Here is a 27,140-nt window from a genome sequence, read left to right as displayed (position 1 = left end):
CCGCGATCACATTCTTGCTATGTATGTGACTGTTGGGTATTATCACGTGTAACTAACAAGATCTACCAAGCAATAAACATGAAAGTAGTAACCTAGGTGATATTTTTGTTCTTCAGTTGCTTTTAGTTAATGAATCTGTGTCTCGCTTTCTTTTAATCCAGCGTATTTTGCAAACAATTGAATATGAGGTTGTGATTGTGAAGCGGTGAATATCGGTTGTTTTCATTTAACTTTTGAAGTGATGTCTATAAAATATTCTAAAGTCGTTTTGAGTCGCATCCGCAGTCAGTGGGAATAGGAAAGTCCTCCAAAAATGCCGTGTCATTGAAATGGATGATGATGATGATGACTGACCGCGATTTAAGCAAGATTGTGCTTCCCTCGTTCTTCCATGCAGTGATGTGTGTTGTCTTTTATACAGTCTTGCGGCCTCCGACGCTTTGTTTGGGGGTCGAGTTGAATCATGGCAGCATTAGTCGCACAATAGCCCCTGATGGAGACGTGTGTACAATTATTACTTGCATCGAGGTGACAGTCAACATTAAAGGCCCGACGAGTCGGAATACGATTGCCATTTCTTTTTTTTTTTTTTCAACTTTCGACGGTGACCGATTCCGACCCCGCGGAATAACTTGGTTGTCTGCGGCATTTGCTTGTCTGCTTTGGTGATGTGGAAAGAGTTCTTAAACTATTGAAAAACTTACAGTTCACGTGTCCCCTTTGCAACTCTAACATTAGATTTATTTCATAAGCTGGCATGTTGTATATTCATGTAGGTTATTCGGACCTTTCCTCATAATGACTAAACTGGAAACGTCTTTATGAAGGAGGGGGAGACAGCATTATAGATTTCCAGCGAGTTTATTCGGAGACCGAAAAAAAAATACAACTGTTCTTCTCGATACGAAAAGGGAGTGTATTCTCGAGTTACATGGCGTTTGTTTTTCATCTCCTTATTAAAAAAACAACAACAACTCTGACGTGTATTACCGTAAGATTCCATAGATGATGTTGGGAGACACTATTCTCCAACTATGCAAGTTTTTTTGCGACTTTTGCAAAAGGGATATACGACCTTTAAAGCACACAATCTATTAGCATTGATTAGTGTGCATCCTATTGTAAACTGCAGCTTCGGAGGCAACGCTGTGATAGTTCATCATTTTTGGTCGGCTTTTTTTCTTAAATGCGATTTTATTCTTAAACTCTTTCATTTTGATAAGCATTACGATAGTGGAACGTCGCCATGCAATCTCAGCGTTTATTCGGAACCGCTACACGCATGCAGGAAAACTGTGTTAAGACACTATCAGTGTCGCCATATTGTACTCAAGCTTCTACAATAGTGCATGCGTATACGCGTATCATAGGTGGATTCGTCAGTTGCAAAACGAATTCCGTTCTATTGCCAGTCGGTGAGGTCGTTTTTGTTTTCTTGCTTTCTTTGGAAAATGTCTATTTTATTCTGTTAGTCAGTAAATCCAGGGAAAAGAGAATGCCAAAAAAAAAAAAATGACACATATATTATAAAAGACGGGAGATGGCTGTCTGATTTCTCCACTCTGCGTTTCTCTATCTCCTTCTCTTTTTAACCCTCTCTCTCTCTCTCTCTCTTATTTCAGAGTGGGATGTATAAATGATGAGGAACGGAGGGACAACGCCATGATTGGAGGCGGGAACGTGACACGGGTAGACCAGATTGGCTCGGCCGTAATCGCGGGGTATGATTTTGAGGGGGTTTCGGCGAATTCTGCGTGCTTTTACGAGCCTATAAATCTTGTTTTTGCCATGAATTATACAACTGTTGGGGGCACTTTGGTTCTGATAGCTCCAATCTCCCGCCCAACTAAGATTCTATCATTCCACTATATTTCTTTGCTTGTCCTAGTTTCATTTCCACTTTCGTATACGAGTGCAATGCGGGTGAACTCCTAGTGTTAGTGGTGTATTAAAGTTCCTACTGAACTCTTTGTGTCTGCTTGTGTGTATGTGTGTATAAAATATGAAGGGCTTATTTTCAATGCATAGCAATGTCACGTATCTCTTAAGTTTAAGCTTCATCACAAACTTTACGGCAAACTTAAAACATAAAGGTGAAAGAATAAAGTACGCCATTCGTGCGTCTGGTTTATTGTCTGTGTGAATGATGTTTGTGTGTATGTACGTTTGCGTGTTTTGCAGGCATTATCTACCGTCTGAAGGTATACCGCATTCATTGTAAAACTGCACAGGCATGCAGAGCACACGCGCGTGCACGCTTCCCCACGTGTAGATATGAAGATTCCAAGCCACCCGATGGGCTACGAAATCATCACCATAGGGAGCCGATCAGTTAATGTAATCGTCAAATGTAGCTGTTGCGTGTTAAAGACAAGAAGATGCGCTTTCTACATTGTTCTATTCAACATCTGTGGCTATAAGATTAAACCTCCATTTACTGCGTAGAGCGGCTAGAGGTTGAAAGGTCGACGACGCATTATCACGGGTGGTTATCTTAACCCCTCATGTACCAATGACTGAAAATTGCACATTTTACACACAAACCAATGGATAGGAAATGAACGTGACACACAGAGAGTTAATGCCGATTTGAGTAGAGAGGCAGCTTGGCCTTTACCTTGTGCTGTATTGTCGTCTGTGCGGGTTAGGTGCACAGCAAGAAAAATAGTACTCGTAACTTTGTTGCATATCACAATCATCACTGCAATTTCGCAGCGCGCTTAAAAATTTATGTTATTGGAATAGACTTCATCAGGGATAGAATTATATTTTGCATGGTATGTCTGTACACGTTCACTTTTTTTACGATGCGTTTTTTTTTATTCACTATCTATTAAAACTCGATGCATTATTACCATTAATAGTCTTGTCCTTACAGCGATACAATTTAATTACAAGAAATAAATAAGCCCTAATTACGGGGTGCATAATTAACATGGTCTAGAGAGCTCCCCTGCTAGACAACGTATTTGTCCTTTTTTTGAGTGCATGTACAAGACTGAAACACACTGCTATGGTAAACATGTGACTGTCGAATAGTAAGCCGTACCCCCTCGCAGGGGCTTGGATTTATGAGAGTGATTGCATTACACCTTCATCTTCTCGTACGTACGACGTGTCCCGAATGCCAACGATCCGCCACGGTGATTGCCGAAAATTCCCCGAGCGCGCGCTTGCAATTTATACACTGATTCACTTAATTAGGATGTAACTTTCTCTGTTTTATAAAATTGCCGAGGGGCAGCGAATATGAATCATGGGGCATGATCGAAATGAAGAAATAGCAGAGTGTTTGCGATTAATATTAATGCGTGCCTGACTACAGCCGTCTGTCGCAGTCGTTGCTACCGCGTCTTCCAATCGCCCAAACTCCAAGCAGTGCGAAAAAGACTCTGGGCACGTTGTTCTGAGTGGCACTATTTAATATCATAGCCATCTAAAGACAATAACAAGGGGGAATGGATGATGATTGCTGAAGTCTAACATTTAAAGAATCGCTTTCAACGAAATGATTCCGTTATTTCTCTATTGTTTCCCCTTCTTGTATAGTTTCCTTGAGAGTATAGCCCCCCTCCCTTCACCCCTTTCCCTCCCTCATTTTCTCCCCCTCTTTCTGTGCCCTTGTCGAGGGAGAATATATCGCTAAGGAGAGAGGAGAAAATGTCTGCAGTGATATATATCACACACTCATGAATAATAGATGCGTTTCCCGCTCCCTGCATCTCGAGATTGTACACGGGCCGTGGGGAGATGGAAATCAGGAAGATGAAGACCCGAACTAACGAATCAATTAATATCATGTCTCATTGATCTCTCACACCGGAGAGAGAGAGAGAGAGTGAGATAGCGAGGGAGAGAAAGAGACGGTGGGCTGAAGAAAATAGAGATAGGAAGAGAGCAAAATAGAGAGATAGAGGGAAAATAGAGGGAGACAGAGAGAGAGGAGGGTGCAATAAAGATAGTATAGACAGACAAAAACATAGAAACATAGCGAGAGATAGAAAAAGAGAAAGGCAGAGAGGTAAACAATAAAGAGAGATTGATGGGCAAGAAACAAATATAATAAATAAACAGAATGGAAAGTATATGATAGAAAGAGAGAAAGTTATATAATCAGACCTATAAGGAGAGAGAGAAACAAACAAGTGACATAAAGAAATATAATGTACAATGAATGGAAAGATTCATACTTGAGCCTTCTAAGAGCTAGAAGGGCATAATTGTTAGGAATAATAAGGAATAACGTTCTCAAGCACTCAGATGGAGATATATCCCCTGCATGGCGTCCAGAGATTTCGAAAAAAACAACGAATTGTGATAACTTCTGATAGGTGTGGCGACTGAATGTCAGGATGTGGGAAATTTGAGAAAGACTGAAATATGGAAGGGAAAATGAAAGCTGCTACAACTTGAAAATGAAGTGCATGGGAGAGAAGGAGAATTATTAAGAGACGAAACAGAAAACGAACGGCGGACAGCTGCTGTCAGACAGACTTGAGTAGGCGCCACGAGGAGTCTACAGAGGAACATCAACTTTTGCCAACCGACTGAGAAGAAGAAGGACGCAAGACGCTCATGATCTCATCTAATCTCATTGGATAGCATACACATTGTATATGTATGATTATACATTCATATAAGTAAATATATATATATATATATGTATGTGAGTGTGTGTGTGTGTGTGTTTGAACATATATACATATATGTTTGTGCTGTGTGTGTGTGTGTGTGTGTGTGTGTGATTCTGATATGATAGGGTACAGAAAAGGGAAAAAAGATAGGGAGGAGGGAGTGCAACATCTCACACAAGTCGACGAGGCGCCACGATCAGAAATAAGAACATAATTATTCGCTTGAAAAATAAAAGCAAGCGAATTTAGAATGGTGGAGTTGGAGAGATGACATGGAAAGTTGGTGAAATGAGGAGAGATAGTGAGAGATAGGGAGAGTGGAGAGAAAGGGGAGATATATATATACTGTGATATTGTGTGTGTATGTGTGAATGAGAGAGATGAAGAGATGGAGGGAGAGGTAGGAATGTAGGGTGAGAGAGAAAAAGAGAGAAAAGGGAGATGAGAGAGGGTGGGGAAAAAAAGGAGAAAGATATTCTTTGACAGGTAGTGGGGATAAGTCAATCTAGGACCCCGCCACACCATGCGCGAGCAGCGGGCCGGAACGGCCGGGCTGTCAAGGTAATTGCGCGGTGGCCGGTTCACGATGTTTTTGATTTTGTTTTTGTTTTTGCCCCCGTCTTTCCCCCCATTGTCTTCCTTCTCCCCACCGAGAATGGTAGGCAACACTTTCATTTAAAGGACCACGTATCGATCACAATCTCGGTCCCTCCGATCGTCACTGCTGCGTTGGAACATTAACCTTGGAATTTACACTGGTATCTCGCTACGTCATAAGATGTGAAAGGATCGTACTTTTCAAGTCATGCTTCAGAGAGAGTGTTAAGTAAGGCATCGAGAGGAAGATCACTGCTAAATCACAATAACATGGTCTAATACCTGTCAGACAAAATCCATTATCACATTGCTCTTTTGTCAAAAGCTTACGGTAGATAACTTCTACATCACCTTAAGTGTCTAATTAACAACAACAGCCATACAGCTAGAGGCGCGGGAGAGTGCATGCATTCTTACACGGGCTTCAAATGCTGGCACGATGAAGAAGAAATATCGCCGCTTGTGTACCAACGACAAGTGATGCGGAATTGTATATAGCTTCCAAGCTAACACACGATCAGAAACAAATTCTATTGTGAAGTAAGAACAGTGAAATTTAATCTGGAAAAGGTGAAGAAAAGGTAAATTATGTTCATTATTTGTTTTATACATGATATATTTATCATGGAGGGACATTGTCGTCAAAAACCGATTTCAATAGGACCCTACTACTGACGAAGTCATGAAAAAGAAAACAGATTGACGATAAGACTATAGTATTACACGAGTCACCTCACGATTATAGTCGATTTGAACTAAACAACATTGACACCCGAGGATGAAAATCTTCCTTTTCCTTTGCATTTTCCCCCTTCATCTCTGTTTCCCCTTTGCCCTTGTAGCAGCAACCACAGATAATACTCACTTCAACAAAAACCTAATCTGTGTGGTAATGACGTAGAGTGGATGAATGAATGAATGATAATTCATCCGATGTTGTTCTTGAATATCAACATGTCATCGCTCACCCGCGTCCCCACCACAATACTGCAGGCACCCAAGCCCTGGCGGAATGGGTGACCATCGCGGGCTTGCAAATCAAGAAAAGTCTCTTTCGCTGCCTCGCTTTGGTAATCGTTGTGCTGTGACAAACGTCCCATCCGGTTATGCGGGAGGAGGTTGGATGCTTGAACCGACGCGTGAAACGCGCGCCGTGAAGAATGCGTGATTGTCTATGTGTAGTGTATGGATGTAACTGTTTATGATAAGAGGTTGAGGAGGGAAAAGGGGAGAGAAATGGCTAGGAGGTGGTGAAAATGGGGGTAAGTAGGGAGTGGGTAGGGAAGTCGGAGGGGCATGTTTCCATTGTATTTAGGTTGGAAACAATTACCGGTGACGCATAGCGGATATAGACTTAATAATGCTGTATCCTGCTGTTGATAATTATCTGTTAGTTTATGTGCCAAAATAAGCGATATTTCACTGCCAGGCCTATACATTTGATTGTATTTCAAGCATTTAATTGATTAGCTTTGAATATGAATGGATGATATGAAAGGTGTGCTTTGTTGTGCATTCTGCTTTTGTGCCGAAAACTCGTTCCAGTGCCTCAAGATTTCAATTCATTTTCCACAAAATGTTGAATATCACACAGCCATATCGCCCCACCTCTGCTCATCCCAAATTTCTTAGATTATAATTTCTTAAGGACGTACTATACACCCTTATCATCGTAGCTGTCATCACATTAAATTCATTTTGAACAAACTCATTACGTTCCTATGAAATAACCCCAAAGTGACCCCATCTTTTGCTGTGTACATGTTTTGTTTATCCTATGTTCTGGATTGCCTCCTGCACTTTTTCCCCTTCTCTTGACCTGGAAATGACGTCACAGTTGCGTAAGGCGCATGCTCACTGCAGCAGATATCTCCCCTTCCCCTTTCTCTCCCTAATGCGTCTAATATAATATTGATGATTGACAAGAGGGGGGAATAATCAGCCCCCATCGCGGGATCAGACCCGGGAGAATTTAGTTGTAATGACGTTAGTCTGATTCTATTGTGCTGCTAAAATATAATGTCTCGAAAGTCATTTACAAAAAGTAAACAGGGTGAGGGTGAAAAGGAAAATTGACATGTATCCGCACTGCACTTGTCAACAGACAGAGAAATCTGACTTTAATGAAAAAAAAAACAAACTAAAACACCCACAGAGAGAGGGGGAGAGGGAGGAGATGTGAACAGCTGGTAAAGAAAATCACTGGTCAAAAAACATAATATACAACTCTCTTCCAGTGAATATGATAGTTATGGTTAAAAAAAAAAGAATATGCACACAAACAGTTGCATATAAGTACTGAAAAGATGACGTCATATTTCATGACACAGAAGACAGAGCAAGTATTAAAGTCTGCTGTCAGTCCGTCCAAGGATCATCATTAAGTAAATTTGTATCGAAATCATGTTTTTGGGACCTCTAGACAAACTGTGACGATTACTCCGTTCTTACCGTTCGAGGGAGGTGAGGGTATGTCGTAGCTTGATATCTCGCCCTGGAACCGGTAACCGTGACGAGTCGCGCCGACATCGGTCACGGGGAAAGGTGCGATTTCGGGACGTAGTCGTGGACTGCCGTGAGCGTGGACCTTCGGGACGGTCAGTGTGAGCGGCATGGACGAGATCGGGACGTCCGCCGACGCCGGACGTCCGGGCAAGGGACTGCCAGCCGTGGTGGCCGCCACGGGCAGGCCGGAGGGGCGTTTGATTGGATGAGTGAGATCGGCCAGCCGTTGCTCGATGCTCAGCGTCGGGCTGTGCTGCTTGGTCGGCACGGCGGCCATGGACGAGTCGGTGATCGGGAAAGGACGTGGCAGTCCGATCAGATAACGACAATGGGCGATCTCGGTTTCGCTCGTCGGCCTCAAGTCAAGAGCATCTGCAAAAATAATAATGATAAAATCACAGGTTTAAAAATATCGTCTAGCTGTAAGCGATCAGGAGTGACCACGGTGTTAGGTGATTCGTATTGCACATCTCACATTTTTTAAACTTACGAAGTACATCTTACTGATGGACTTGCAAGTGACAGTGGCTATAATCTAAATAAAGAAGTAGAAAGTGGCAAACTTGTTTGCATGCTCTTCCTCCTGTGTATATTTACAGAGTCTATTCATTCACTTGTTTTCTTTGGGATCTTGAATATCTGTTATTTGAAGGGTATATGTTGAGTTTGACCAACTTCTTTGTCAGCTAATCTGTAATCTTGTTTATAACTTCAACATTCATGTTGATCACAACACATCGAAAGAGGCATTAATGTGTTTTAAAAAAAAATCAAAATAAAACTCAAGGACGGCAGTTACGTAAATATGGATAAGAATGTCATCATTGCACAAAAGAGAAGCCAGATCATTATGCCAAGGAGGTACTGGGCTAGTACCTCCTTGATTATGCATCCACTGACATTAATCCGAGTTGTGACGGCCAAATTGATTTGATTTCTTAGTCGGTAGAAAAATGTCCATAAGTGCTGCTTATTGTGGGGGGGGGGGACACCCAACAAACTCTGAAAGTTTCACCGGAATTAGCTTCCTAGTTTAGATTGGTTCACTTATCGGCAACAGAAATTTGACGGCAAAAGAAATTGAACTTTTCGTCCGTGGTTTCCACTGTGTGTGTGTGTGTTTGTGTGTGTGTGTGTGTGTTTGTGTGTGTGTGTGTGTTTGTGTGTGTGTGTGTGTTTGTGTGTGTGTGTGTGTGTTTGTGTGTGTGTGTGTGTGTGTGTGTGTGTGTGTGTATTTTCCCTTATTTGCTATTGTGCTTTGTTTTCTTTTCTGTATGCTTTTGTATACGTTGCGCATTTACAGTAGTCGCGAGATTGACAAGTGTGGCCGATTATGAATTCATTTCTTCCGGCCAGTACCGGTGCATATAAATTCTCATTCCTTTATTTCTCAGAATTCCTTTGCATTGGTGGGAAATCATGTCCCAGATCTGGAATCCGTTCAAGTGGTCTCAAGTGTTTGGGAAATGATTGAGCATTTGAGGAAGATTTTCAATCTCAAATCCCCGTCAGAATACGCCTGCCTTTCCAAACGTTACATGCAAGTATTCTTGTATGCTTCGGGGGAGAGCGAGCCAACGTATAAAAGGACAGCCAACGTTATTTTGACACGTGTGGGACTGGACGAGTGATCAGCGCGGTGCGCTGGAGAATTTAGATTATTGATTAAACTAATTAATCTAGATCAAAACCCCTTAATGGCGATATTCCATCATAATATGAACAGATAAGAATGGATCGCCAAGATAATGAGGTCATTTACAATTTCACCCCCGGCCGTGCGACATAAATTGTGGGGCGAGAATTACTAGAGGGCAATAGAGCAGTTTGTGGCTCAGCGGTGATACGTCTTTCCTAAACCACCATTCGGCGTGCTCGCAAAGAAGAGAGAAAAACAACAAGAACAAAAAGAAAGAACAACTCTTTATAGGTATGCACGTTTCTTTCGCCTTTGTGGAGTAGAAAAGACTCCACTTTTCAGTGTTGATTTTGCGTGGCTAACTTTTGCGAAAAGTTAACTTTGTGATGAAAGGGGGTGGGGTGGAGGAGGGGGAGGGGTGGCGAGTACAGGATGAGAAGATGAAAGAAATTGGCATCTTGTGACACATTTAGCCAAGTCTGGTTTAGCAGTGAAGATGTGGATGTGTTTGAGTGTGTGTGTGTGTGTGTGGATGTGTGTGGGTGTGTGTGTATGTTTGTGTGTGAAAGAGAAGGAGAGAGGGGGAGGGGCAGCTCATCCAAGTTGTATGGATTCATCACAATGTACATTGAAGACGGTAACAGGAATGGGCAGGACATTGAAAATATTACAAACACAAAACAGAATAAAACAATACGGGGAGAGATTGTTCCGCAGGGAATTCGGAAAGGTGGGATACACGTATGATTTATTTTGATGCAGCAACGTTTCTACGCAACTGTTCGGAACTTATAGTTTATTTTGTCTATCAAACCATCACAGAGAAAAATCTAGTACTATCTTTTGGTCTACAACTTCATCCATTTATCAGACTCTTTACCAGTGCAGAGTTTACTGACTCCTCAACGGTCTCTTTGCGTCATTTTGTCACACAAATAGCTTTGGTCTCAACCGTTACGTTAACCGTGAAATTAGCCCGCCACAGTCTGCTATTCGTCCGAGGGAATCTCGCAGAAAATCAAGGCGTATAGCCTGCTCGATTTAACGAGGCGCGAGCCCGCTGCTTTTTACCACTCCCCGCACGCATCTTGATCAAACACGGAGCAAGGGGTTTAGAAAACATGACAGTGAGATCATTTATTTGAAGGGGGTGATTTTTCACCCTCTGGCAGGTGGAAAATTCGAATCTGAAAGCAAGGAAGAGAGGAGAAGAAAGAAAGGTGGAGGGGGTTGAGTAGATTCAGGAGGGAAAAGGCTCCTGAATAACACACTCGGATGGACTCGGAGTCAAACAAATCACATGGCGCGCTCACATTGCGGTAAAGACGGGGGAGATGGGAGGAAGAGGCGGGAATAATTAATACCCGATTTGATGGATGTTGGGTCCAAATACTGTCATCCGGTATTAGAGGGCTGATTGCGTTAACCACTCCTAGCAGATTGCAACGGGCTTGTGCCCCGGACCCGCTCCCCGGTCATGCGTGGGAGAATTCTCGGCGGGGCGGATGCAGTCGAGGGCTCGGTATGAATCAAGGAGGAGTTTGTTGCCACTTAGGAGGAGGAGGAGGGGGGGGGGGTGAGTAGGGTGAGAATGTTGGCGGGAACTTGGCGGTGTCGAAGAAATATTGTTCTTGTGATTAGATTTCAATTAGCTCGTATATCTCAAAGATGTGATCGGCAAAGTTTTAGCTCCGTGCCCTTCCTTGAATACCACATTACCTGCTTCATTCCTTGCGTTTGAGTTAGTTTCGCATTATGTATGTAGCCACGTCGACTGTGAACGCGACCAGGTTTACGGTCGTGATTCATGTTCTCATCAAGATATGTTACTACGTGAAAAACAAAACAAAACAAAAGTATGATGCAATTGCCTCGGCACTGCTACAAGAATAATCGCATGCAGAAAGCAACCAAATAATTATTAGACTTTGCTCTCGCATTAACACAAGATGATATCGCAGTACGCGAGCGAAAACTTGAGATGTCCCAGTTTATACTCGCGCGTGCCACTTTGCCTTTGTCGCCTTTTGTAGTCTCTTAAAGCCGCATGAATGTAGTTAGGACCTTCTGCGTCTATAAGCGCCTCCTCCCTTATTCTATCTGCCCCTTGAACCCCACGTCCACCCGACCCACCGCCATCAGAACTCGTGACTGTCGTGGACGACGCCACTTGGCGAATCGCATCGTCTCATCAGGTCGCGTGTGTTTACCGCGGGCCATGTATCATGTCACGGCCTTTGATATCATAGCAAACAACGCTAAGTATAATGACTCGCACACGCACTCGATATTTATGGCTCTGCGGACGCGATGAACTTGCACGTTGAAAGGAGAGAAGAAAAAAAACCGCCCTCTATCGCACGTCGCATACATGCCACCAACCTAATCGAGAATTCGTCTCCCTTTATCTTTCTATTCCTTCTCTCTCTCTCTCTTTCTTTTTGTTTCAAACTGAACACCTCTACTGATTCCACCAATAAAGATTCGGTTGGTATTTTGTTTTAATGATGTCTATACTTTGTGACATTATATCTGTTTTGTTTAGGCAAGATCTCCACACATTTTCGACACCTCGAAGAAGTTGTTTGTACTGTTTGTTTTTTCCGAGATGGGCATCTGTACAATGCAAAAGTCATGTGTTTGTCTCGGAGTCAGCTGAGATGAGATTTGACTTGACAACAGTAAACTGATCTTGTCATTCTCTTTCTGGTTAACCAACCCGTAAAAAAATACCTCTACCTCTTTAGAGGTCAGTAAACAAGGAAACGACAATATTTACCTGGCTCGAGACAAATTTATCTTCTGTTTTCATCGCTATGGCATCTTAATTCCCGGGTCTTTTAACTTTCATTCGACCATTTTCTATTCATCTTTTCTTCCGGATGATGTGGTTTCCTTTACCACACATTCAGTAAAGTACTCCGCGATTTAAGTTTTACCTCTCGTAAACGACGATAGTATACAACTAATCGGATTGGAAACGCTGACAAAATCAGCGAACAAATTATCCGTCTGTATAGCATCGTATGCTGCATCGTCTGTTACAATACACAGTCATGTTGACGGCATCCTTTTCTTTTTTCCGCGACGTTCTCTACGTGTATACTGAAGTCTGCACCCACCGATTCCCTGTTGCGTTCTATCTTGCTACAAGTACAGCATTTCTTTTTCTACACAATGTTGCGTGTTTAAAATCTCTTCTCGTATAGTTTCCCTTTCCTGCGACTGATTTGTAGAGGATTTTTAAGGCACTGAGATGCGGAAATGTTCTCTAAAATTTGTTTTTTCTTTCAGCCCCCCCCCCCCCCGACAAAGGTACGTAACCAACCTGCTCACACCATCACTCGTGTAATAGGAAGGCCATATTACATTAGCATTTTAGCATTTTATCGAATACACAATGGAGACAAACTGAACACGTAAATTATGATATACATTATAAGTGTATGTATTGGGAATGTATGTGGTAAGAGTAAAGAAGAAAGTGAAAATTTTATCCACGCACCTAAATACCAGAAGATGGCAATCCAACACATTATGAACTACAGTGTACCTTCGTATAGATAAAGAAAGACGGGGCGAGAGAGAGAGAGAGAGAGGGGGGGGGGGCGGGATCAGTGGATGTGATTGTTGGAGGCGGCACACGCCGACCTCCCCAGACTATAGGCATGCGATACGAGGCTTTGTCAATAGCTGTATTTCCCGCCATTCATATTTTGTTGTCAGACCTCAAGCACGCGTGCCCGTTTTGAAAGCTGCTGCAGACATGAAATTAGGGAATCACAATTCAAAACTATGCTGATGTGACTGTTCCTTTCATTCACGACTCGAGGAAAAAAATGCATTTCTGAATGACTATTAATACAGACAGGGTTCGAAGTTATCCATGTATACATTCTTTGACCTGGAATGAATTTGGCGGAGGAGAGGGGGGGGGGGGATTGGTGGGGTAGCAAAGTTTGATAGATAATAGGTACGCCCCGTTTTATATTTCTGCAGACTGAAGGTTTAAACACCTTCCTGGCTGGAACAAGCAAACAAAGCAGCCAAAATCACTGCTGTATTGTGATATATCATAATAATACGATCGAAGTACATGAAGTACCGTGTAATATGTGCAGGGAAAAACTGCGCAGTGTACAATCAGTGCCTCCCTGGTACAATGTACTTCACGTGCGCATTAAAATGTGATGGAATAGGGACACAACGGAAAAGATGCGGGGGTGACGAAGCTTTCAATAGACAAGCGCACTGAATCAGATACATTCAATCTTCAGCCATGTACTGTGTAAAATAAATGATTAAACACAGAAATATCACAGGGAAATCTGAACCTTACACATTCTGACTTGCCTAAGCCACAGATATTATCAGTTATGGAAGGAAATTGAGAGTTCGAAATTGAAATCGAAGAAGCAGATCAGATTATTAGCTCTTCGCGAAGCACTAAAACAAGAAAAATGGACAGAATTGAATCGAGGGGGTGAATGAGGGTGCAAATGTGGAGATTTAAAGACAGAAATAAGCAACATGAAAGATATGGGCCCATAATGAAACAGGATGAGAGGGGTTGGACTGTGTAGCCTCGATCGCAATGTCACGTTATTAGTGTTTCGTAGGTGCTTTGAGCAAAATAGTTCATTTAATTTTCGAAAGATTGACCCAAGTAAAAAAGCACGCACGCACCGGGACACTGAGCAAACTCGGCCTCTCTGACACCGCCTGCACTAACTCGCTAATCTGCGCCAGAATCTCCGCCCTATCGTCACCTGCACTCGTGTATACACGCACCCATCACAATGAGATGTGTCATTATTATTAATTGTTAGAAGGGCCGAATGCATGTGTCTTTTTTTCGTTTTGTTCTGCCGTAAATTGAACAAATAAACGAGCTCTGAAATGAGCAGCACGAGTCTTCTTATAATCTTGAGACGCTTTGGACTCTTTTGTTATTGACTCAGCTCATAAATCAAAATTTATCAACGAGGATGTGTAAGGGTGGACTCGTCGAAACATTATCGCGTCGAAGTCATAGCTGCACAAACGAGGGGGAAAGAAACCAGGGTTATCACCTGTTGTTCACAAAACCCACAGAGATCGGCCCCTAGACCGTACCCTTTGTCAACAAAACCAGTTGAGAAATCAAAGTTAACGGCACCGATTTGGAATCATTTGCATGAATCAATAGATATATGTGTACCCGCTGTCGATGTGTGGACACATTTTGGCGTGCGATTGAATGCCCAGCACGTACGCCCGCCATGCAGATCCACCCATCACAGGACCGGGCTGGCTAAACTAAGGGAGGGAGGAGGGGGGGGGGGGGGGGGGGGGGGCGACGTGCGATATCTCTCGCGTGTATCAAACACCAACCAAGCTCTTTGCCGCGTATCAATAGCATTGTTTTTCCCCCTCGTGCGATATTGGTTATGGCGGGTTGGAATTTGAGTTGAGGGAACACCTGCCTGTTATGCACACATATCAAGCTATCAATTCGAGATAAGGTGTGTCGTCGAAAGAACGACGAAAAGAGAAAGAGAGAGAGAGAAAAAAAAATCTTGCAAAGGAAGAAAGACAAGGCTTAGTATGGCTGTGCAAATGCAACTCTGCCGAGATTAGCAAATAGAAGCATTTGATTGGCCATCATGTGTAAGCACACACGACCTACACGCGAACGGTTTAGATAACTCTCGAAGATGGATGTCACATTAGTCTTAATCTGCAGACCCAATTCAACATACACCGTGGATATCACAATCAATACAAGCTCATAGCCAAAGTATGATGCACAGCGGCCGTTGTTGCATTTTGCCGCATGCCATAATGTGAAATCTTTGCTTTTTTTATTTAGAAATTTGAAGCTACAATGTTTTGAAGGGTTTATGAAGGCCGATAATCAGCTTGAGCAGTCTGGAAACAAGACAAGCAGTAACGGGCGCCACTAACACCGTGTATTGCGGTGCTGAGCGAACTGCTACACGGTACATGCATCGAACAATACGATTTATCTTTTCCTTCTTTTATTCCTCATCTGTATATTAGCGGTCGGTTTACAGGGACTTTTTGAGTCGTTTTTACAACATTTGTTTCATTTACTTCAAGCGTTGAGGCTCTGAGATGACGACTTCCCCAAATGTCTGGTTCTTGTGGAGAAATAATGTGGGATTTCCCCCTTTCCTGGGTCTACCTTCTTATACGGTTAGTTTCGAATTTGTACAGCTTTGGTGGAATCGTAAAACGCACAGTTATCGTGATTTTTAGGGAGCCTGCACAAACATTCGCTGCCCACTGGTTGCGATAGTCACCAAATAATGATGCTAATGATAAGAAGCTTTTGGAAACCATTAGCATTGTGTTCTGAAAATCAATTGTCCACTGTGCATGTATTAGGTTACAAGAATCTGCAAGTCGAAGAAGAAAGTTATATGGGACGAAAAAAACTCGAATAATAACAATAATTATTATTGTTATTGATATTGATAACAATTAGTGATGATAATGAATAGTATTGATAGCCATTACGTTGGGGGGGGGGGGGGGGGGGGAACTGGGTAATGGCTTAGAAAGCAGAGACCGCCATCGTAGATCACGTGTCTGTAAGTTACCAGCAACATTATGTTTCCCACACAATCTTGGGATGTCCGGTGTTGTGAAGTGACCACGATGATGTATGATGTCCACCTTGTTCTAATTGATAATGTTACTCTTCTTGGTAGCAGTTAGATTTGTGTGGTTGACGAGTTTGTGATCACTTTTAGCATTTATTTTCTTCAAGGTTATTAGAGCGTGGCGTCAGATAGAAATCGATAAAAAAAGAATAACTTTTCCCATTATGAGTTGTAAAAAATCCCCAGATCATTCAACTCACTGTAAAGCAACAAATAGCACGACCTGACCTGGTTTGTGTTGGCAGACTTTCAACCACGAAGGAAAAAAAATAAAAGGCGGTTTCTGGGAATGTTTGTCATTTAATATCATTGATATGTTCTTGGTACTAAAGCTGCCTACAGAGTGTGTTCTAATACATTACATACATACATACACACATACATACATGTTTGTGTTATGTATGAATGGTAGGTATGGATGAATGGATAATATGAACATTTAAGTATGTATGTGTATACACAATTATGTGGTTTTATGTATGTATGTATGTATGTATGTATGTATGTATGTCATTCCGTATGTATGTTTCAAGAACTCTCTCCCCCTCTCCCACCTCCTTGGTCAGTCCTATCTCCGAAAACGCCCTCTTGGTTGTAACTGCCCCTCAGTCTCTAACCGTCTTTTTCTTATCTCTTTGTTATATAGTAATCAAGTTTGATGTGAGCTTAAATCACGATCTTTGTTATAAGATTAAAAGAGGAATGCTTGTCAGGGCAAATTCTAAAATCATATTTAATTACTCATTTTGTCATTTAAAAAGAAACTTGACCTTTATTCAATGATCTTTTAACAATGTAATCTTTTCTTGTACATCAGGGGACCATCTCACATGAAGACAAAATCCGTCTTAGATTTAATGCATTCATGTATTAGCACGATTGGCATAACAATTAGTATACTTACATAGGTATACAGCTTACAACTGTATGGTATGTTTCTATGTATGAATGCCGGTATGCTTGTTATGTGCGCGTGTATTGGGCTTGGGGGAGGGGGTGCTTTGCACAGCACAAGCCATGAGTAACGTGCCTCAGCACAAAATTAACCCTTCTTGTGCCAGGGACTTTGGACAGTGTGCAGAATGCTATGGAATATTCTACGCCAATCGGCACTCAAAACACAGAAAAGGTTAAGTTACGGAATGTTGTCGGTTTCCTGCACTTTAAACACCTTGTCGATTCTTAAGAGCCCGCCGTCATCATTACGGTATGATTAGCTTGTGCACACACGTTAATGCTCTAAGTGTAAATCACGTGTAGAAGTGTTCAGGGCACACTTTGTCCCTTGGCGTACACGCGTTTCCTGCGCACAGAGACCAGCTATTACACGGTGCCAATCACCAAGACAGCTGGTGACATTATACACACAGCACGTCACTGCACTGTCGTTCACAGACACTTATCGTACAAGGGCCATCTCAGAACACTGTCAATTTGTTCATATTGTAAGCATAGGTGCGCTTTTAAGTGTTAAGTAATAGTATCTTCGTTATAATGACGTGTCTATTCTCAAGGAAAGACCACTTCGGAATGAGTCTTCATCTTGTCGAGTGTTTCTCCGTGAAAAAAAAAAATGCGAATCATCCCAAAATGATAAAGTCAACTTTACATTGTTCTGCTTTGACTTCTTGTTCTTCTGAGTATTTAGGACAGTTGTAATTGGACACTGCTGACTAATATATATTATATGATAACATATATATATACATATAATATAATATATATTTATATATATATAGAATATATAGTACATATATAATGTATATATATATATATATGTGTATATATAATGTATATATAATATATATATAATATATATATATATATGTATATATATGATATATATATATATATATATATATATATATATATGAAATGTATAACAAAATGGTTTATCATGTTGTGGCAACAAATCTGGCGGCTGCAATGATTTGATATCCATTGGACAGTTAATTATGAAGCTTGGGCAAAATATTATATCAATTGTTATAACATACAAACGGACACATACAAATGCAAAATAAAAAATATGTGGAAAAGAATCATGGTTTACGTTAGAAATGAGAAATTGAACATCAAACTAAAAAACTAAACATCAGTGTATCAATCTAAGGACACAATGCATATTGTATTCATAACCACAGTAACTAAATGTAGGCCTGATATTCAGTGCACAAAATCTACCAACGTCATGCTGTTCCCACTGGAAATATTAAAAGATTTCCAGTAAACAGTGTTTCAGTTTTACACAATGACACTATAATGTCTTGAAATTGACAATGGTGATTTAAAGAGGACGTTTACACGAATATGCGTAGTTTTGTTGCATTATCAGTCTGTTTTCCGTGTCGAGGATTCATAGGAAATTGTCATTTTATCAATAAAAGGTTTTGACCAGAATGTTATCTCTTGGTTTGATCATCAAATCAAAATGCTTGTATGATTATCGCACAAAGTGTCTCACGCATGTAGCTACTGACTCGCTGCAGTGAATACACGTTCTCCGTGGTCCCTCAAATCCTCACATCCTGCGAAGTTGTCAGTAAATTATCAGAGAGATTTCTCTTTGTGCGTAATTTTGCAAGTGAAACGCTCACAAGCAGATGTTTATGGGAATTAATTTTGACTATTGACGAGATAGAGATAGAGGAAGAGAGAGGGGGAGTGTGGTAACATGGGCTTTTTTGTGAGAGGGAGAGACGGAAAGAAAAAAAGACGTAGCCATCTATCCGTAAACGTCAATGTATTGTGGTACTATTTCAAAATCGGTTCCAATCATTTTGCGAAACAATAGAAAATAAATGTCCACGATGTGCGTATGCGGGGGGGGGGGGGGGGGTATGTTCCCATACGAAATGACGTTTACTATGGTTTATATCTTAAAAAGTGCAAACAACAATAGCAACAAGAGAAATCAAGCCTTCCTCATCCAACAACGACCAAAAAAGTAAAATCACTGTTTCAACAATAACAAACAAGCAAACAAGGAAAAAAATATATTTCCGACGTGTTTGCTTCGATGCATGTTATCTAAAAAACACTGTCTTTTTCTTCTCTCTTTTTTCTCCCTAAATCACGTTCTGCGTTATGACGAGCGACGAGAAATGTATTGTGTTAGCTCATCAAACTGCATACACGCTTGGGTCCGTATACATTACACGTGCGGCGGCGTGGCGCTACGAGGGTGCGCTCACTCACTCGCGACTTGACCGCCGCGCTACAATTAAAAGCAAATTAAACCCAAAACGCTCCACTTGACAGTTTGCGCATGTGTGCGTCTGGGACTCATCCCCCTCCCTTTCTCTTTTTCTCTCTCTCTTTCCCTCTTACCCCTTCCCCTTTCTCTTTTTATTACTCTATCATCTTCCTCTCTCTATTAAATATATATATATATATATATATATATATATATATATATATATATGTATTTGTATTTTCCTTTTACTTAAAAAAACCAAAAATCATAAGCAATCGACATGTGAAGAAAAGAGAAAGCAGACGTTAAAAGAGAGACGATGGTTGAACGTTCCCTTCTTCTCCATTGTCCAAATTATGATGTGTTATACCATTGCCATTCTTTAGAGGTTGTCGGCAAATTAACTCAAGAAAATGAAACAATTAACGCTTCACTCAAGAACCAACTCGAGGACCAAGGAGAAAACCGCAATTAAATTGACCTCAGCAGGAAGGGAATTGCGCCTTTTTCATCGACAAAAGTCACGATCATTGTCGAGCTCGTAATCACGTCTGGACAGTAAGAAAAAAAAAAGAGAGAAGTCTTACGTCCGCATATCTCTGTAACCTAAGTAGTGTAGCTTCGCATGTATAGCGCGGTACTGACAGCCCAGTTCGCGCTACCAGCAAAATCAGCGAAGCGTACTAACTTGAATCGGCGACTCTTGGAAGTAGACCCGCAAGACATCATTTATTTCTGGCTTGTTAGCATTGTGAAGGGAGCAGATTCCATCGCGAGAGTTCAGCATATTCTATACCAGATAGTGGATGGACGGAATGATTATGACACCCATTTTATTTATTACAATCCAAGCGGGTCGGAGGGAGCATGCGACCACATCAGCGTGGCGCGGGTCTCTCGCCGGGTTCGAGTGTCGTGTGCCTGCGGGAAGTCAGGGGAGCGATGGATTGTAATGCCGGCTGGTGGCTCGCGCTCCGCTGTCACAGACGCCTTTTTCCCCTCCTCTCCTCTTCACCCTGTTCTATCTCAGTGCGTAAAACCGCATTTTGCCAAGCGTGATTGTAATGATTTCGGACAGAATTTCCCCTCAATTACAATTAAAAAAAAACCCATCCGGAGATCACGGGTGGAATCAGGAAATTACATCTAAAATATGCATACTGAAATCCGTGAAGTAATCACACATGTTGAAAAAAAAAAACGCGACTTATACATATTACATCTCAATCATTGATCACTTATGTCAACTCAATTAACTTTTTCGCAAACCAAAATTCAATCACATTAATTTTTATTTCACAATTCAACCGCCACCAGAACAATTCATGCAGCGTATGTCGTATGTCTGTTTCTTTTTTTTTTTCCTTTGGGAACGAGCGTGTCCGATACATATATATATATATATATATATATATATACATATATATATATATATATATATACATATATATATATATATATATATATACATATATATATATATATATATATGTATATATATATATATATATACATATATATATATACATTATATATATATAGAGAGAGAGAGAGTAAGGGGGATGCGTACGAACTTGTGGCTTTGATCGGAATCCATCGAGTCTTACAAACATAATATAAGTTCAAAACATGTTACATTCTTGCGTTACAAAAACAGTAATATTACTGTTGTTAAATAAATGTGAATTGCTCCTAAATCATAACTTCATCCGTAATAGCCTAACATTCGAAATGCGAAGTATATTCAAGTATAAGGAGAACTCGATTAAATTAGTTACACTCGGCCTTGAAATTAAAACTAAATTCATCTGAATTATGTAGCGAACTCTAAATCCTGACATGTTTCGCAAACAATGTCATACTACTTGATCAATACTTTGGTATTCAAATGAAAAAAAAATAATGGTAGAAAGAACACGAATGGATATGACACAAAATAGAAACAAAGCTTTGTGATAGATGTAACGATTATCGAATTTGTGTGATGGATGTCAAAAAGGTACTAACTGAGAAAAGTTTAATACCTGTATAATAAAGAGTTAGTTTCTTCATGTTCCATGGTTTCTTAAAGTTGTTCGTTGACTTTGATTTAAAATAAGGCAAGGTGAGGTAATTCATTTCGTCCTTATAGGTGTCTGATGAGAGGTAAGCTTTAGAAAATGTTCTCTAAACTTTAAGTGCTCTTATAAACTTTACCAAGGTATATACCGTTTTACATGTATTCATATATATATATATATATATATATATATGTATATATATACTTGAATACAATGATCTGAACATTGCCAAAAGATGACAAATTGGTAGGAAATCAAATAAGAATATCAGAATAAAAGTTGGAGTTACAGAGTAAACTGGGTTGTGCTTTCCAAAATTGAGAGTGTTATATACTTCACAAGTAAGTATGTTTTTTTTCTGTCATAAGTTTGCACTTATATATTAACTCGTGACACGAGAAAAGGTATATAGATTATAATATAATGTAACAAAGAAAGGATGAACAAAAACTCCTCACCTTTCTTCTTCGGCGTAACTGGCGTGAACGCGCTCCCCATCCGCGGCTCGGCTGCGAGAGCTAGACCGGGGGACTCCGGGGAGGTCTCCTCGTGGTCGTCCGTCGGCGACGGGGCGTACCGCTGCGCCTTTTTCGTCGCCGTTTTGACCGTTTTCAAGAAGGAGCGTGGCATGATGGTAACCGATTTTCACCGCCTCTCCCGTCACGATGCCAAGTGGCCGCAGATTATAATTCAATCGCCGGACGGATCCGATGTCTCATAAATACAAGAAAAATCCAATAATGAGCGTGGGAAGCTATATCAGCAGGGGAACATCGGCGAAAAAGAGCATAATTCAGAGCGCTAATGTGGTTAGTCCGTGTCAGAAAAAGTTACGAGGACAACACTCTGCAACAAGCAAACAAGAATCAAGATGTAAGAGTGAAGAGAATTTTTGCGAGCCAATGACCTTCTCGCTGGACCTCAACTTTGGGACTGATTCCCAAGCTTGGAGTAAGCAGCGTTTTAATCACATCCAAAGTGATTAGCCCCTTATCAAAGCAAACGGTATGTATACTGCTAGCACAGTCTGGCAGCGGTGGCGATTCTCATACGTCAATTTGATTCTAGCTGATCTCTTAACATCGACAGGGATAATGAATAAAAAAAAAGAGTACAGCGTCCATAAGAGAAAAGGAGGTGGGGGCTTTAAGCGGGGGGCCAGGCGTAAAGTTTTATTTTTATGGATGTCCGTACGAGAAGAGCGTTGCTTTGTGCCCCGATTCGCTGGCAGAGTGCGTCTATTGTAATCCCCTCTAGTACAGGTGTCCATGCACGGATCCGTTCCATGTATCTCTGCGGCTTCGAGGATTCGTAGCACGCTACAATCGGGGCGCACGCCGCTTTTTTTCCCCTTCTTTTTCTTGTCTGTTTTTTTTTTCCTCCCCGAAGCCGAGCGTCTTTGGTAGTGACTTTGCATGCCACCATTGACACGCACGTTGAGTGCACATTTTGTGGCAGGAGGAAAGTTAACGATGCGTTTCTATTGGCGAAACTCCCCGCCTCATGCATATGCATGAGGCTTTGTTGGTTTTTAATTGGCGGATGGTTGGCGTTCTCGGGAGGAGTGGCCTTCTACTGGTGTCCACTTCCCGTGGCGTTTGTAACCACTGGTTTCGCCACTCTTCAGTGTCAAGCGCGCTTGCAATCTCTGCTTCGCTTCTTGCTTGATGGCGCCTGTAAAGCAGCTCGGTGGTTATCTGTATATTTCTGTTTGTCCTTTTCAGGGCCTTCTCATTCTCTTCTCTCAACCCGTTTTCATTTCAATAAAGATCTTTGAAGTAGTTTGCATGTTATCTTTCAAGTTGTAGAGTTAATCACCTATCATTGCCTCTCCAATAATCGCACAGTTCAACGAGAGCCGTAGTTGTCATCGTCTATCACTTTAAGAATAATATAATTCGATTCCACGATACACACACACACACACACACACACACACACACACACATGTTTTGTGTATATTGAATTTTTGTTCAACATGGTTGGTCTTGGTATTTGTATGTATACATTATTGAAATATATATGTATATATAATATTTGATACAAAATGATCTAACATAATTTAGAGAATTATGAGTTTCATGGCATTTTGGATACAATGTACGGTTAAACATAACATGATGAAATAATGATATAGTAACACAATAGAATGATTATGATACACTTGAGTATTACAATGCTCACCGTGCTTAAAGGGAAACTTAAAAGCACTCAGAAATGACAAGATGTTTGTTCTTCTTGATAATTCTTACCTCATACTACGCCTAAACATAATCATTATCATAAATCATCGACTGTTTATTTTTCTTGATATATTGATAGTGATGGTCATTGTTTTGTGGATATACTATGACAATATACTGTATTTGGTATTACCTTAAACACACACAAACACACGCACACACACACATACACACACACACACACACACACACACACACACACACCCTAATATATTCTAAACCTGTGGGCCTAAATCGCCCATTCTCTTTTTTCTGTAAGAGACTCGGAATTCATCTTTATTTGAATTTGTCAATATGTGATATAATCGATGATGACACAATATAAACATCTCTTTCTTTATGTATATATTTTTTATATATATAATAGATAGATAGATATCATATATATATATAAAGAATAATATGGAATAATATTATATGATATAATATATATTATATATAACATATATAGTATATCTGTTATACATGTAATAATCTTATGTCAAGTTGTATATATAATATATGGTATGTATTATATATGATTTATTATATATACATACACATATGTATATGAATATTCCTCTCTCTGTCGCTCTCTCTTTCTCTTCCTCTGCAGTTCGTAAATGTTAAATAATTATGAACGAATACAATTATTCTAATTCTGCATCTACTGACGCATAGGTTATGTCGATTTCTCACCTCTCCTTGGTCTAATTTGCCGTCATTTCCTCTCTTCAAAGTTGCACCTGCTACAAAGGACAACAGACAATGAACACATATTAAGCAGCCGTATATGGGCGTCTCTCGTTATTACTTTCACTTGATCTTATAAACTTTTAAACTGTACAAAATTGTTCTTTAAAAGAAGTAAATCGCTTGCTACTTGGCGTGGTAAGAGAGGGGGGGTTTCATTCACACCATTTGAGTGGGGAAAACTCAAAATGATGTCATTGTTTATATTTATTTGTGGTTTGATCTGATTTGATTGGTATTTGATATCATTGTTATACTTCATTACTACTATTGTTGTTGTTAATACTCTTCTTATGGCAATGAAGACAATAGGAATGGTTCTGTGACTTTAACTTCTTATATTTCTGTGATGATGGCTATTTTAGTTGTGGTAGTATTGATAATTATGATGATAATAATAAGTATTATTATTATCATTATTATTATCATCATCATTATTACATAGATATTGATGAGAATTTATGTTGATAAAAGTTATGATAATAACAAAAACATTGCAAAAATGACAAAGATAATATTTATAATGATAACGATGACGACGATAAAAATCATCAGTGACGACACTGCTGACAATATTATGAAGAGGATGATGCTACTGTACCCTATCAATAATGGTTATCCTATCATCATCAGCGTTATCACTATTATAGTTACTATACCTTTTTGTCATGACCTTCTTCTGTTGCGCCCTCTCTCGCCTTCCCTAATTCCTTCCTGTTCTGAGGTTCATGTCGTTCAACGAAATAATGATCACATAGACAATAGTGATGTTGATGAGAATCGCGTCAACGATGACATGAGGGCATTTGTGGACTGCAATGGGTTACTAATGGAGAACGGTGATAATGACGATGAGGGTGATGATGATGATGATGATGATGGTGGTGGTGGTGGTAGTAGTGGTGGTTTTGGTGATGATGATTATGATCGTGCTTGCATGAAAGCGATTACGTTGCAACTGATGATGGTTCCAGAAGTGATGTACGTGGTAAAGGGCACAGTGAAAGTGACGATTTTAGTAAGGATTCAGTTTTGAGATGGTGATGACATTTATGCTAATGGAAGAGTCGCCCTCTGAACAAACCAATCTTGGATGTTCTTTCTAGTAACATTAACAATGCGATGATGCAGTGTGGATCTCTAAAGATGTAAGGCGTATTTTGGTGGTACGATATAAATACATTCATTTTATCTCGTAGTATTTCTATTGATATCTGTCATCCTAATTAATATCCGTTAAAGTATATTATTGATCATGATACATGCCACTGTCATGACGACAGATATTTTCTTCGTATTATTATTATCATTATTATTGTTGTTGTTGTTGTCGTTGTTGTTATTGTTGTCATTATCATTATCATTATCATTATTGGCATACATTATTATCGTTACCATCATCATCGTTATTATTGTCATAATTACCATCCTTCTTGTAATCCCTGTCATCAATTATTATTAGCCACTAATCATACTGTGAAGAGGATGAGGCTAGTGCTAACTTATCAGTAATAGTTAATATCATTGTCGTTAAATCATTATAAATCATAATACCCCGACATTATCACTATGCTTTTTCAGTTTCAGTTTCCAGTTTCAGTAAGTTTTATTTCTCCACTTGAATATTCAACCCAGAAAAAAATCAGTATGACAAAATAAAAAATATTCATAGGACCTGAAAATAATTATAAACAAGAGTAATCATTACAAATACATAATTATGTAAATAAATACGTACATATATTTCATGGCAGTAAATATACAGGTGGAGGAGACTGTTATCGATAAGCAAATCGCTTGACTTGGACAACGGCCTCTAGACATTACGGCTTGTAACATTTTTTTTTTATTTTTTTATACTGAAGGAACATAATACATATGCATGGAATGAATAACGTAAAACTTTCAGGTATTTTCAATGTCACCGTTTACTTTTAGTGTTATTGTTACTCCTCTTTATTATGACCGTCATCTGTGGCGGCCAATTATTCTCTTAGTTTTCTTCCTTTTCTTGTTACATTTATGCTATTCAATGAGTTGTTGATATAGACGACGGTGTTAAAAAGGTAATTATATTATTACATAATCTTTATCACCATTCAATTCAATTCAATTTATTCAATTCAATTCAATTCACATGTACTCTATTTCCATAAAAAAAGTAATACATGATACCAAATATATACATTTGTCAATTCATATTGTTAAACAATTTTAAAGTGCAAGTCAAAAAGCAGAATATATGTACGAATACTCTACATATTATGAGAAAGCGATGCAAACTTTGTGATGGTGACGAAAGACATATGCTGTCATTGTCATGGTGTGTTAATTTTTCTTTGTATCATCATCGTTACTATCATCATCATTATCCTTTTCATAATCACTTCCTATCATTGTTAAGCAGATTTATCGAGCATTAATATCTCTTCTTTGCATGTGATGTAAATTACATTGCGGGAGCTGTAAGACTCTCGGCGAGTGTTAGTCCACGCTCTGTGGTGTTTTATTTCTTTTTTTCCTGGGGGTGGGGGGGGGGGTTCATGAAGATCAATATGGTATAACTTTCTGCCTGGCATACGGCATTACAAGATGTAGACGTATCTTCTTTACCAGTAGGAGTAATCAACCAGTTCAGTAATCAGAGGAGAGGGTTAATTCAAGATTTGTTTTCAAACTGAGAAGAAATAACAACTTGCGATTGGTTTCGAGACATTTTAAAACCGTTTATATTTGATTAGTGGTCCTACCACAACCCATCATTTCATCACACACACTTACTACCGTACCCATGCACACACAGACAAACTCACACGCGCCTTTGCTCTGGATATAATGCAGGCTTTATGACCAAGGGACGTACTTT

The 27,140-nt window shown here is 40.0% G+C and overlaps 1 protein-coding gene across 1 annotated transcript in view; it reads right to left on the bottom strand.

Moving 5' to 3' along the window:
* The window catches only part of LOC139721853 (uncharacterized), a 41,921-nt gene extending 19,992 nt beyond the window's left edge, over positions 1-21,929 (bottom strand). The window contains exons 1-2 of the mRNA XM_071633172.1: positions 21,758-21,929; positions 7,683-8,108 (exon numbers count right to left, since the gene is read on the bottom strand). Coding sequence (XP_071489273.1) covers positions 7,683-8,108; positions 21,758-21,929 — 598 coding nt within the window. The remainder of the gene's footprint in view (positions 1-7,682; positions 8,109-21,757) is intronic.
* Positions 21,930-27,140: the final 5,211 nt, after the last annotated feature.

This window comes from Diadema antillarum, unplaced genomic scaffold (assembly GCF_040938485.1).
Source record: "Diadema antillarum isolate AM-2024a unplaced genomic scaffold, OU_Dant_1.0 scf00000151, whole genome shotgun sequence".
Classification (NCBI taxonomy): Eukaryota; Metazoa; Echinodermata; class Echinoidea; order Diadematoida; family Diadematidae; genus Diadema; species Diadema antillarum.
The sequence above is the reverse complement of the archived record's forward strand: the minus strand, read 5'-3'. Positions and strand labels throughout refer to the sequence as shown.